The sequence below is a fragment of the Scyliorhinus canicula genome, chromosome 1 (assembly GCF_902713615.1).
Source record: "Scyliorhinus canicula chromosome 1, sScyCan1.1, whole genome shotgun sequence".
NCBI classification, from domain to species: domain Eukaryota; kingdom Metazoa; phylum Chordata; class Chondrichthyes; order Carcharhiniformes; family Scyliorhinidae; genus Scyliorhinus; species Scyliorhinus canicula.
Window position 1 is genome coordinate 229,348,400 of NC_052146.1, and position 15,100 is coordinate 229,363,499.

The window sequence follows — 15,100 nt, forward strand, 5'->3', positions numbered from 1 at the left end:
AATCCTTCAGTAAGGATGGGGGCGGGATCAAAGGAATGGAAGAAAAAGCTTTATGGGAAAAGTCACAAAATCTGAAAATAACAAAACTAAATGGCAAATCCCCCTCTACAAATAGGTCCCTAAAATACTCAAGTTCCTTTACCCTCCCAAAATTAAATGAAAGGTCCAAACCAGAAGTTAAAAAGACGTGATTATTACAAATAGGGCGAAAGAAGACGAGAGTAAAAAGTGTGAAGTGCCGCCAAAACTATTTCCGAATCCTGAGGGAGGAGACCACCACGGGATTTGAGGAAAGTCCAGCAGGAGAGCAGGGCATTGGTGCTGTAGTTATAGCATTAAGAGTAGAGTAGTGTGTGAGCAAGCCTCTATTTTGCCCAAATTGAGTCAGGGTCACTAATCCACTGCAAAATGTTTTGGATGTTGGCTGCCCATCAATACAAAAAATTTGGGAGAGCCAAACCTCCCGCCTACCTGTCTCTCCGGTGCAGAACACTGCAGATTCTGGGACACTTATCGACCAAATGAAAGCAGAAATTTTTGTTAACCTTAATATTAAAGGTTTTCGGCAACAAAATAGGGATACGTTCAATGAAAAATAAAAACCTGGGAAGTACATTAATTTTAATCGTTTGGACCCTACCCGCCAGAGACAGAGGGAGGTTAATCTGCTCTAACATTATTGATCATGCTTGAGTAGTTTAAATTATGAAGTGAAGCCCAATTATGGGCCACCCGGACCCCCAAATAATGGAAACTGGTATTGGAAAGGCAAAAAGGTAATTAACTAAATTGAGCTCCTCCAACAGGAAGGTTCACTGGGAAGCACTCACTCTTTTCTAAGTTGAGTTTATAACCAGAGAAGAAACCAAATGTATTAAGCACGCCAGGACCTTAGCCAGCAGCTTAACATCGTGTTTAAAAGTGAGACGGGTTGGTATGAACCACACTCAGCTGGATCTCTGTCCCCCTTAAGGAGCAAAGAGGTTGCAGCTTGAGTGTGGGTCGGAAGCAATGAACCCTGAGACAGTGAGTAATTAAGCATATCCAATATTAAGGGTATGAGCTGTTTTAAGAATTTTTTATAAACTTCACCCGGGAAGCCATCGGGACCCGGGGCTTTGCCAGGTTGCTGCAGCCCAATATATTTTTAAACCTCTTCCAGGCATAATGAGGAATCTAATTTGCAACACTTGCTCATTTCAACAATTGGGATATGCAGACCGTCCAAGAAGTCCGCCATGATCGATTTAGCCGCAGAGGGATCTGACTTATATTGGTCACAGTAATAAGATCTAAAAGCTGCATTGACCTGGAGAAGGGCGGAAACAAGATTGGTGCCCTCATTGTGTATCCTAGGTATCTCACGTGTGGCTGTTTGCCGTTTTGAGTTGATGATCCAGAAGATGACTGGCCTTCTCCCCATGCTCCTAAAAAGTACCCCTGGAGAGTTGTAGCTGACACACAGCCTAACCAACTCGGAACTGGGTCTGTAATTTTTTCCATTGTGCCTATAGTTCCGGAGTAGGATCAAGCAAGTATTGATTGTCTGCCTCTAGGATGGAATCCACCCTCTGCTGCTCCAACTTCTCAGTTTTCAGCATATATGCCCTATAGGAAATAATTTCCCCCTAATAATGGTCTTAAGAACTTCCCAATGCGTGGAGGGAGAGATTGAATCTGACTTGTTCAATTAAATAAAATGCTCGATGGAGATCGGCAAACGCTCACAAAATTTATTGTCTGACAACAGAATGGTACCTCGGCTCCAGGGGTGGACGTTAGATAGGGCTGGACTCAGTAGACTGACAAAGTGTACAACATGATCAGAGATAACAATTGCTGAGTACTCAGCCACAATCACCACAGAGAGGAGAGCCGTATCAAAAATTACAGGAATACGCTTGATGGGCATGTGAAAAGAAAGAAAAATTCTTAATGTTTGGGTGCAGAAAGCGCCAGGATACCATAAAAGAGGACAACGGCCTGGCCATCCCAGATGGGAAAAGACCATAAGATCTAGGAGCAGAATTCGGCCATTTGGCCCATCGAGTCTGCTCTGCCATTTGATCATGGCCATCCCCATTCTCCTGCCTTCTCCCCATAACCCCTGATCCCCTTATTAATCAAGCATTCCTCTTATTAATCAAAAACACCAGACTTGTGCTTGAGGTTCTGTTACCTACAAGGCTACATACCAAGAGCTGGAAGGTGGAATTAGACAGAATAGTTCTTTCTTAGAACCAGGAGAAAGCAAATCAGCCTCTCAAGCCTGCTCGTTCAATACGATCATGGCTGATCTCATCATGGCCTCCATTCCACCATCCTGCCTGTTCTCATAATCTTCAAACCGTTACTAATTAAAAATCTGTCTAACGCCTCCTTAAATTTACTCACTGCTCCACCATCCACCGGAATCTGGGGTAGCAAATTCCACAGATCCAAGACCCTTTGGGAGAAGTAGTTTCTTCTTTTTTTTAAATTTGCTACCCTTTATTTTGAGGCTATGACCTCCCGTTCTAGAATGCAGCACAAGAGGAGGCATCCGCTCCATGTCTACCCTATCCATACCTTTTATTATCTTATATACCTCAATTTGATCTCCCCTCATTCTTCTAAATCTAGAGAGTAAATGCCTAAACTGCTCAATTACTTTTCATAGGACAAACCCCTCATAGAATCAGAGAAGCATAGAATCCTTTCAGTGCGCAAAAGAGACCATTCAACCCTTTGAGTCTGCACAGACCCTCTGAAAGACACCCTACCTGAACCCACACCCAATCCCCATAACCCAGTAATCCCACTGAAGCCTTTGGACACTAAGGGGCATTTTAGCATGGCCAATACACCTAACCTGCACATCTCTGCAATCAATCTAGTGAACCTCCTCTGAACTGTCTCTAGTGCCACTATATCTTTCCTCAGACAAGGGGACCAAAACCGTGCACAACACTCCAGGTGCGGTCACAGTTGCACTTGTACAGTTGCAACAACACTTCCTTACCTTTATACGCTATTCCTTTAGCTGTCAATGCCAACTTCCATTTGCTTTCTTTATTACATGCTGTGCCTGCATGCTAGTTTTCTGTGACTCATGCACAAGGACACCCAGATCTCTCTGTATTGGAGCACCCCAAAGTCTCTCCCCATTTAGATTATAAGTTACCATTCCATTTTTCAGACCAAAATGGATGACTTTACACTTATCCACATTTAACTCCATCTGCCACATTTTGCCCCACCTCACATATCTATATCAATTTTTAAGGTTCTTATTTCCTCATTGCAACTTACTCTCCCACCTATTTTAGAGTCATCTGCAACTTTGGCGATAGGAGCTTCTATCCTTGTATCCAAGTCATTAATGTAGATTGTAAGTAGTTGGAGCCCAAGGACCGATCCCTGTGGCACCCCACAAGTTACATCTTGCCATCCAGAAAAAGACTGACACTCTGTCCTTTGTCCAGCAGCCAGTCATCTATCCAAGCTAATAAATTACCCCAACCCCTGTCATCTAACCTTCTGTATTAACCTTCTGTGCGGCGCCTTATCAGACGCCTTCCTGAAGTCTAGATACATTACATCTACAGGATCCCCATTATCCACTTGGCTTGTTACATCTTAGAAGAACTCTAGCAAATTAGTCAAACATGATTTACCCTTCATGAAACCATGCTGACTGATGGATTGTGTTTTGACTTTCCAAATGTCCTGATATCACTTCCTTAATACTGGATTCCAACAATTTCCCAACAACAGTTGTGAAACTAACTGGTCTGTAATTTCCTACATTCTGCCTTACTCCCTTTTTGAGTAAGGGCGTTACATTTTTCCAGTCCACTGGGGCCTTTCCCGTGCCTAGGGAATTTTGGAATATCATAGCCAATGGATCCACTATCTCTGCTGTCACTTGCTTTAACACCCTAGGATGTAGGCCATCAGGCCCTGGAGACTTGTCTGCCTTCAATCCCAACAGATTGTTGAGTACTGTTTCCCTGATGATGCTGATTGCTCTAAGTTCCACCCTTTCTATTACCTCTGAATTGCCCGTTCCTATAGGAATGGTACTAGTGTCCTCTATCGTGAAAACTGAGGCAAAGTATTGATTTAGCATCTCTGCCATTTCTGTGTTCCCCACTATTAACTCTCTGGTTTCATCTTTCAAGGGACCAACATTCACGTTAGCTATTCTGCTCTCTTTTATGTACTTGGAGAATCTTTTGCAATTCTTTTGATATTTTACCCTAGATTTCTTCTGTAATTTCCCTTGGCTCTTTCCATTACTTTTTTAGTAACCCTTTGTTTATGTTTAAAAGTTTCCCAATCTTCCAGCCTGCCACTGACCTTTGCAACGTGGTATACCTTAGTTTTTGTTTTTATGTTGTCCTTAACCTCCTTGGTTAGCCAGTGATGTTTTTTAACCGCAATTACTGTCTTTCTTCCTCTCTGGAATATATTTTAGTTGTGAGGAATTGAATATCTCCTTAAATAACTGCCACTGCTCATCAGCTGTCTACCATTTAACCTTCGTGCCCACTTTACTCGGGTCAAATCTGTCCTCATGCTTATGTAATTATCTTTGTTTAATTCCAGAACACAAGTGTGGGACCTCACTTTCTGAACCCCAAACTTAATTTTGAATTCTACCATAGTGGTCCTTATTCCCTAGAGGATCCTTAACTATGAGGTCATCAATTAATCCTTCCTCATAACCTAATACCAAATCTAGAGTAACCTGCTCTGTGGTTATTCCAAGAAACAATCTCTAATGCATTCAATGAATTCTCCCTCAAGGCTACCCATGCCAATTTGATTAATCCAGTTTTTGTGCATATTAAAATCACCTATGATTATTGCTGTATCGTTTTTACAAGCCCACAGTATTTCCTGGTTTTAATGTGCCCTACTGCGGAATTTCTATTTGGGGACCTATAGATTACTCCTACCAGGGACTTCTTCCTTTTGATATTTCTTATTTCTATCCAGACTGATTCCACACCTTGATCTCCGGTGCTTATATCACTTTCTTCACCAACAAAGCTACACCCCCTCCTTTTCCTTTCAGTCTATCTTTCCAAAATACTGAGTACCCTTGGATATTCAATTCCCAGACCTGGTCTCTTTGTAACCATATCTCAGTAATTGCCACCAAATTAAACCCCGTTGTCTTTATTTGTGCCGTTAACTCATTAATTTTGTTCTGAATGTTTAATTTAGATACAAAGCTTTTAAATTTGTTCTATTGTCAAATTTCACTACTCTTTTATAATTCCTTGGTGCAAAAAAAAATTCTCACGTTCTGTCCCTCACCTTTATTTTCTGATAACCATCTGCCACATCGCTAACCTGCGCCCCTACCTCCTCCTTTAATTTTGGTTTTCTAATTTTCCCTGCAACTAAACACCACACCCTCTCCCCTCCTCAGTTTAAAGCCCAATCAACAGTCGTAATTATACGATTCGCCAAGACTCTGGTCCCAGCATAATTCAGTGGAAGACCATCCCATCAGAACAGGTCCCTCCTTCCCCAGTACTAATGCCAATGACCCATGAATTTGGACTAATTGCTCCCACATCAATCTTTTTATAATAAATTTAGAGTACCCAATTATTTTTTTCCAATTAAGGAGCAATTTAGCGCAGCAATCCACCTACCCTACACATCTTTGGGTTGTAGGGGTGAGACCCACGCATGCACAGGGAGAATGTGCAAACTGCACATGGATAGTGGGCCGGGATCAAACCTGTTCCCTTGGCACTGTGAGGCAGAAGTGCTAACCATTGTGCAAACGTGCTGACCCTCCCACACCAATCTTTAAGCCACGCATTTACCTCCCAATCTTATTGAACTTGTGCCAATTAGCTTGTGGCTAAGAGGTTATTACCTTTTTGGTTCTGCTTTTTAATTTCGCTCTAGCTGCTCATATTCCCTGAGCAGAACCTCTGTTCTTGTTCTACCTATACGTTGGAACCTGGACCAAACAACTGGATATGTACCCTCCCACTTCAGGTTCCTCTGCAACCCAGATGAGATATTCTGAATCCTGTCATCAGATGGACAACATAGCCTTCGGGACCCTCATAAGAGAACAGTGCCTATGCCCCTAACTATGCTATCTCCAATTAACCTGGTCAGATCTTTGAAACGCAATTGGGTTTCCTGGAAGAAGACGACATTGGAGTTCTTAAGATGGGCAAGTGCCCTTGACTGTTTTACTGGGCCATTCAGACCCAGAACATTCCAGGATCCGTGTTGGGCCCACAATTGTTCACAATTTACATAGATGATTTGGAGTTGGGGACCAAGTGCAATGTGTCCAAGTTTGCAGATGATACTAAGATGAGTGGTAAAGTGAAAAGTGCAGAGGATACTGGAAGTCTGCAGAGGGATTTGGATAGGTTAAATGAATGGGCTAGGGTCTGGCAAATGGAATACAATGTTGACAAATGTGAGGTTATCCATTTTGGTAGGAATAACGGCAAACGGGAGTATTATTTAAACGATAAAATATTAAAAGCATGCCGCTGTGCAGAGAGAGACCTGGGTGTGCTAGTGCATGAGTCACACAAAATTGGTTTACAGGTGCAACAGGTGATTAAGAAGGCAAATGGAATTTTGTCCTTCATTGCTAGATGGATGGAGTTTAAGACTAGGGAGGTTATGCTGCAATTGTATAAGGTGTTAGTGAGGCCACACCTGGAGTATTGTGTTCAGTTTTGGTCTCCTTACTTGAGAAAGGACGTACTGGCATTGGAGGGTGTGCAGAGGAGGTTCACTAGGTTAATCCCAGAGCTGAAGGGGTTGGATTATGAGGAGAGGTTGAGTAGACTGGGACTGTACTCGTTGGAATTTAGAAGGATGAGGGGGGATCTTATAGAAACATTTAAAATTATGAAGGGAATAGATAGGATAGATGCGGGCAGGTTGTTTCTACTGGCGAGTGAAAGCAGAACTAGGGGACATAGCCTCAAAATAAGGGGAAGTAGATTTAAGACTGAGTTTAGGAGGAACTTCTTCACCCAAAGGGTTGTGAATCTATGGAATTCATTGCCCAGTGAAGCAGTTGAGGCTCCTTCATTAAATGTTTTTACGGTAAAGATAGATAGTTTTTTGAAGAATAAAGGGATTAAGGGTTATGGTGTTCGGGCCGGAAAGTGGAGCTGAGTCCACAAAAGATCAGCCATGATCTCATTGAATGGCAGAGCAGGCTCGAGGGGCCAGATGGCCTACTCCTGCTCCTAATTCTTATGTTCTTATGTATTCAAACAAACTGGAGGTCTCCCACCGCTCCTCAATCTGGAGTCAGCCATTCACAAAGAGAAATTCCAAGCAAGGAACACTGAAAAGGTAAAGTAAAGAATTCCACCCAAGAATCCACCGAGCCAAGTCAGACGACTTGGAAAAAAAGAATCCTAAACACAGTCAGCAAACCAACACTAACCCCCCACCACCTCAACAACGTCATATTGAAACAGTAAAAAAAACTATCTCAAAACCCACAGTTAACGAAACACAACTAACTATACGCTATGAGCTCATTCTCACAGACTAATTATGAAGAGCTGCAGAAAACACTCCATCTCTGCTTCCGTTGGCTAATCCCTTCATTAGCAGGGAGACTCCAAACTAGAAAGTAAAACCTTATCTAATTTACAATGGCAGACTAATGTTCAATTATCAAACCCAACAATGAAAAAGTAAAGGAAAAATAAACTGATAACAAACAAACCCCGAACATGAAAAAGCATGAATATATGAAGTGCCCATCCACAGGACATGAATTAAACAGTGCCCAATTTGAACTTTCGAACAAAGGAGACTACATCCTCTGACAACTCAAAAAAGCAGTCCTTCTCCCCAATAGTCACCTGAAGGTGAGCCGGATAAACCATTCCGATCTGACTCCATTTTTATCCAAGATGGCTTTCACTCTTTGATTTGCCAGGTCCGCACTCAGATCTTGGTATAGCCTGATGGCGTGGCCCTTCCACTTTACATCTTGATGCTCTCTAGCCCAGCGAAGGACCTGTTCTTTTTCTTTGAAGCTATGAAATGACCCCACAAGGTGGATCGAGGCTTTGTTTGCAGAGAGCAATGGGCCTGGTCTCACTGGGGAGGTGGATGTGAACACACCCTCACCCACCATCTTGTAAAACATGCCCGAAAAATATTCAATATTGATATGGCCCTGACAATCCCACAATGCAAACGCTCTGCCTTCTGTTTCTATTTCCCAGGTCACTTAGTTTGGCCTTCAATAATTTGTTGCATTCAAGCACTGAAGTAAGATCGACTTCTAGGGAAGTCCGATCACTGTGGTCCGTTAATACCGCCTCGATGCCTTTAATTGTGGCGCCATAGCCTTGCTGGTCTTATTCACACTTTCCAAGGCTGAATGAATGTGGGCCATGGCCTCCTCAATTGACCTTTTAAGAGGTACCACCAAAGTTAGACGGTGTTTCTCTAGTTCACTCGCCAAAATCCAAACGAGATTCTCAGCTGTTAGTGAAAAGGTCAGAGAAGGAAAAGGAGAGCCCACCCCTGGTACAGGCTTGGAGGGCCTAAGGGCCTGTTCCTGTGCTGTATTGTTCTTTGTTCTTTATTACCTTACAGAAGAATCCTGCAAAGTTTCAGAATCCGACGAAAGATTTTGGCCCGAATCCTCCTCCTTTTTGTCTCTCCTGAGCATCTCTGTAAAGTAGAAGCTCTTCTCAACTAAATTATTGCGTTTCTAAAAGTCATACAATTTGTGGCGCCAAAAAAGTGTTAAAACAAAATCGGGAGCCACCTCATGCCCGTTCTTTCCTTACATTGCGTCATTAGGAGTCGAGAAAAGAGTTAACTTTTCAAGAGAAATATGACTCCTCTTCCGAACTGGATATTTGTTTTTAATTATAATATATGAATCTGCTAATTAAATGGAACAGTGTATTGCTTTATAAAATTACAGTATATCAAAAATGTAGTATGGCCCCTAATAGGTATGTAACTGAGTACTATGGTTAATTTCTGGTTATGTGGCCAGTTACCGAACATTAGCTTGGAAACCTGTGAGTGAGCAGTTACAGGGGGTAGGGTGGAGGAAGCAGCCAGGCTTCATGCTCGGAGTGTTAATAATTTTCTGCAACTTTGGCATAAGTCAGAATGTTAGATAAGGATATTATTGGGGTTGGTTGCCAAAATTCTCAGTTCAAATTCATATTTGGAAGATATTTTCTCTGTCTGTGGAGTCCCATTGCATTGGGAGTTACTTCCATTAACAAAGGAATGTTTGGCATCAAATAATTGGGTGCGTTGAATGTATTTTTCTGTTGGTTTCTGTCACTTCTCAGAATCTAGTATTGTAATCTTGACCATTGAAATGCATCTGCTAGCCATGTCATAATTTTGAGGGATTGGAAATTTATCTAGACAATTTATGGATCAACTAATTAACTTTTCAAGATGTTTTTCCTTCCATTATAAAGCAAGTTTATAACTTTTAGATTATTGATGGCATGCCATAACATGGTATTATAATTTTTTTCTATAGCCCACCATGTTGCAATGGATTGAGCTTTTGACAAAACAATTTAATAACAGCCAGGCAGCTTGTGAGGTGAGGAATCTATTAAATCTATTGGTAAAGTTATTTAACTTTGTTCTTAATAACTGCTTTTGAAGTTCTAAAGGAAAAATGTTCCTGACTGAAGAATTAAGGTGGCAGCTGTGATGTTACTGAGTTTCACTGTCTATTGCTCATTTGTTATATTCAAAAAACCTCAATAACCCTAAGCCACAAAAGACAGAGGAGCAGCAATAAAGAGGTCCTGTCCCTTTAAAACATTGAATGTGTGTCTGGTTGATTCTGCTTGTACATAACTCTACCTTTCAGTTACTCATTTTAGCATATGCAGTTCCTTATAGATCAATGTAAAACATTTAGTAGGTGTAAAACCTATTTATTTTTATGTTGTAAGAAAATCTCTTCAGCATTCATCTTCACCCTCCTTTTCTCCAGCTGAGAACTGAGTCTTATTTATTCCTCTTCAAATCCACATAGCAGCAGGCAAAGCTGCTGTCATGCAGCTCATATGCCAAGCAGTACTAAACCATTTCATATAATGCATCGAGTAGGTATCGGTAGCTTCATAGCTCCCAAAGACAATGTATCTTAAATATTGTCCATTTCTACAACAAAATATGTGATTGTTCAAGTGACCAGTGCCAATTAAATTCATTATGTTTGTAGATGTATTCGATCTACTCCAAGCAGCTCTATTCACTTAAAAACAAATAAAAAGCAATTAATGAGCACTTATTTATTCAAAGCTATCAGATATTGTGCAACGAGCTCCACAAAACTCTAGTCACTCAGATAATTTTTAACAGGATTATTAAGTGGGCGTGTTGTTTATTCACAGATGGACAAAATTTATGCAGTTTAAAATATGAAGTAATATTTTCTTGTTTAATAATTCTCACAAATGTTCTTCTTTCTTCCCCTCTCTCCCTACCATATGTCGCTGTTTCAAATCAGAAGAAATGTAAAGTATTGAATGAGAAAGGGCCATTCACCAACCAAATTATCTCTTACACAAACCATGTACCCTATCAAAGATTCTATTTAATATCCTCAGAGAACATCTTCATAAATAGGTCTGATCCCCAATAATAATCAAGTTAAGCTACAGAATAGAAGATGGTACTACGAGAAAAATGACCACCGTGTACAGGAGAATAAAAAGCAAATCCTTTTTCCCATTTTACGAATGAATAGAACTGATTTGAAGTTCTGTGGTTTTTCAATTGTTGCATTTGCGATGGCTGAAAAGGGTGCACTGATGTAACTTGCCTGGAAATGAATATCAGAAACCTGTGAAATCAGATTGCCTGCTTTAACACTAGGTGCAGTTCAAGGGCAAGCTGCTGTCCCCAAAAACCCTGTTCTGTGTTTTTGAGCCACTATTTTCATCTTGAAATGAGAGGGTGCTTTTTTTAAGAAAGGTCTTTATTTTTGACTTTTTGATGAAGAGATTTTCAGCCTCAAAATTGTTGCAGACTGTCTCTTTTGCTCAAGTGTTTGAGATCTTAAAGGGCGCAGTAATTCTTTATTTTCTTAACAATACAACAATGGCTACACTTTGCGAGATACAAGGTCCTTTGGGAAAAACAGTGGTCATGAAAAGTCCTTGTAAATGTGAGCCTTTTTTGCAAGATGGCTTTTTTGGGAGTAGAAAAGGAGCAACAGGCATAAATCCCTCTAGTGGTTGTTGAATTCATCAACGCTATATTCAACTGCTTCACTAACAATGGCCAACAGGAATCTCCAGTCAGCCTTTCCGTACAATCGCTCCATCCTACAGTCCATAAAGCGAGAATGTTGCAGTCAAATCTCCTCCATGTTCCGAATAACATCACTATCACCCTCTTATCCACTTTTCCCATGGTTACGCATCATTGCTCCTAAGTGAATATCCACTTACAGAAGAGTTACAGAGGGACTAATGCTTTGTTTCTGGAATATGGTGATGAATTCTGGCCTTGGGTGACTGTCAGTATGGTTTTTGCATGTTCTCCCCATATCTGCGTGGGTTTCTTCCGGTTTCTTCCCACAGTCCAAAGATGTACAGGATAGATGGGATTACGAGGATAGGGGAGTGGACCTAGGTAGGGTGCTCTTTCAGAGGATCTGTGCAGACTTGATGGGCCGAATGACCTCCTGCACTGTAGGGATTCAGTGTGTGAATAATTTGGCCATCAAACCTCTTGAGCACAGATCCCACATGGTCCTGTTATACACCGTGAACTCTCCACAGGTGCAGGGACAGCCTGGCTCCTAGACAGTCAAGTGTAGTGGGCAAGTAACAGGTATGGAAGTGTTGCAATCCAGAGACAAAGCATTATGGGCGCAATTCTCCCAAAGGGAGACAAACAGCCGACGCCGGAGTGAAACCCTGAGTGTTTCACTCCGGTGTCGGAGGCCGCTCCTCGCCCCCTATCCCCCCGGGGGGGGGGGGGGGGGGGGGGGGGGGGGGGGGGGGGGGGCTACGAGCGGTGGCGCATGAATTCCGAGCGCCCGGCCTTGACGCTTGCGGGAATGACGTGGCCGGCGGTGCCTAAGTGACGTCAGCCGCGCATGCGCAGGTTGGCCGGCGCCAACCCGCGCATGCGCGGTTGCCGTCTTCCCCTCCGGTGCCCCACAAGACATGGCGGCTTGATCTTGCGAGGCAGCGGACGGAAAAGAGTGAGTCGTTTAGAGATGCCTGCCCGACGATCGGTAGGCACCGATCGCGGGCCAGACATTGGCTGAGCACGCCCGTGGTGCTCGATCCTCCCTCCGCCCCCCACAGGCCCCACACTCACCGGTCGCGCGCTGTTCACACCGGCAGCGACCACGTGTGCTTGGCGCCGGCGTGAACCAGTTGGGTTCGGCAGGCCGCTCGGCCCATCCGGGCCAGAGAATCGCTGGTCGCCGTGAGAAACGGCGAGCGGCGATTCTCCGAGCAGCCTGTCGCAAAACGCGACACGCCATTTTGGGAAGTGGGGGGGGTGGGGAGAATCGTGCCCCATATTCCATGACCGCATTATCTTGACATTCCTTGGAGCCTCTGTGTTACCATAACAAAGAAATTTCCTTTTCAGAATTTTGTTTGTTAGATTTTTAACATGTTTGTTCCTACACCTTGGATTTTATTGTGGAATTGAAAATACCTTGTTTGGGGATGACTTTGAAAATATTGCAACTTAATTTGTTGCTGTCATGCCCTCTAAAATATGCTGAAATACAAGCTACTAATGGTGTCAAAAACATGTACCTTAAACAACTACATCTCATTGCTGATAAATCCAGAATACAGAAAATTAGTTGTTTTGTGTATGGATATTTGAGTCGAATAATCAACAATATTATCTGACTGATATAGTTGCATGGATATATTAATTTTGGTGTTAAGTATGAAATAGTGAGAATTGTAACATGGAGCTTTTGTTCAAACGTCATGCATTATTTTAGTGTAATTTAGCAATGATAATTTCACCTTCTATCTATACAGTGGTTTTTGGATCGAATGGCAGATGATGATTGGTGGCCAATGCAGATCCTGATTAAGTGTCCAAATCAGATTGTGAGACAGGTATGAAGTGCTTTAGTTAAGTTGGAGTAATTGTAATTAATGACAGTATTTTAATCATTTGCGCATGATTCACTGAGACTATTTTCCATGGCTATTCTAATTTGTGATATCTTTGTGGCAAGTTTATGGTTAATACCTTCAGCAATAAAATTGTTTGGATAAAATTTAAAATGTGATTATAAAATCCTCTCCCTTTGCACCTTACTTTGGGCTCTGCAGATGTTCCAGCGTTTATGCATTCATGTGATTCAGAGACTCCGACCAGTGCATGCACACCTCTACCTGCAACCAGGAATGGAAGATGGGTAATGAAAAAATAATTTTTTCGAGATCTCTGAATTTTCTTGATGAAGGATTGGTTTTAATTTCCATCCGAAGCAATGCCAATGTTCCCTTGCCATGGCTATATCCTTCTATTGTTCCAGTATTTTGGAGGAATAATCTCAAACCCCTTGAATGCCTCACCCCCTCTGCCTGCCTCTAACTACTCTGCCTCAATGTCCCCACCATCCTCACCTCCAATGCCTTGTATGAGAAATTTGTGGTTTTTGAACTCCCGGGAAACCCAGCCTCTATGATTTAAAATTAATTTTATGATGCAACACAGCCTCCTTAAGCTTTTACTGACGGAGCGACCTCCAGAAAGCAGATTGATTGCTCCCCTCTATTGGGGTCAGATTTGAGATTTAAAAATTTTTTTGCTTCCCACCTATCCTTTCGGGTTAAACATCCTTCCGCTCCCCACCCCCCACATAGATGCATAACATTAGCAATAATCAACAATGCCTGCAATGGAGACTGGAAAGGCATACCTGAGATAGTCGAATGCAAGACTAGAGATCATGACGTAATGCTTTCATCAGACTGCATCTTGAATGTTCTTGGTTGAAATTCACATCACATGTTGAAGCGCTGGAGGGCAGAGAACAACTGAGACTGATCCATCAAAGATTTGACTGATGATGTAATACTTAAGAAGCTTGAGTTTTTTTGGCTTGAAAGGTTTCCAAGAGGTGATGATGTAAAACTAAATTAAATAATCAGGAAAGGTTGGGGGAGGGGTGCTGGAGGGAAATTGATGTACTGGTTTAAATTGTAAGAACAAGGGACCACAGGTTTAACTATTGAAAGATAAATGTAGGACAGATAAGAGGACCTTCTTCCTTGTATCAAGATTTATGAGTGTTTGGGGAGAATTTTCAGTCACGGGTTTAAGAAATAATCGATGCTGCAGTGGGTGGAACAACCATCTGCTTAAGTCAATGATTTGAGAATGACCACATAGTTTTCCTCATGGTTAATGATCTTGTGAATCAGATCTTCATCTGCTTACTTATATACAGCTTTCTCTGCTTTTGATGAGAGTCTGATCAGATGTCAGGGGTCAAATTTAAATTTCTGGATTGGCTTGACATTTGAAAAACAAGTATCTAGTTCTTTGTTTTACGTTTGCACAAATAATTTGTTCCTATTTACATTTCTTTGATTTAATGTGAACTTGCATCTACTTAGACATCTCCATTTCTCTAGTGAAAACAAGTTCTTTCTGTAATCACTTGTAGTTTTAGGTCTCAGATTACCCTGTTACTGCTGTAATGAATCTCCTCTTGGAAGTCGAGTGATCAGAGTTTCACACTCAATCAAACTATGGTCTTTTCTATGTAAATGAAATCAAATTAATGCACCAAACAATGTCCTCCAATTGCACCCCAATACTTTATTAACAATGACATAATGTCATGTTGATTAAATATTTTTACTGATCAATAACCACACCTAAATTCCTTTTCATATTGCCCAAAGTTAACTATTCATACATATGTTTGCTAAATTGTGTATTGCTTCAGTTTCTGAACATTGGGTTATATCTCCTATTGAATAATCACCTAATTTACCCAGATGTCTGAGTCATTTTAATTTTATTAGTTCTTTGGGTACCTTGCTAGTTATTACACTTGGTAGTTACATGTTCCTAGAGCCGATCGCTT

At 41.7% G+C, this 15,100-nt stretch overlaps 1 protein-coding gene across 1 annotated transcript in view; it reads left to right on the forward strand.

Moving 5' to 3' along the window:
- usp34 (ubiquitin specific peptidase 34) overlaps window positions 1-15,100 on the forward strand; it is a 347,321-nt gene that overhangs the window by 262,662 nt on the left and 69,559 nt on the right. The window contains 3 exon segments of the mRNA XM_038808956.1: window positions 9,530-9,595; window positions 13,032-13,112; window positions 13,332-13,417. Of these exon segments, the coding sequence (XP_038664884.1) occupies window positions 9,530-9,595; window positions 13,032-13,112; window positions 13,332-13,417 (233 nt within the window).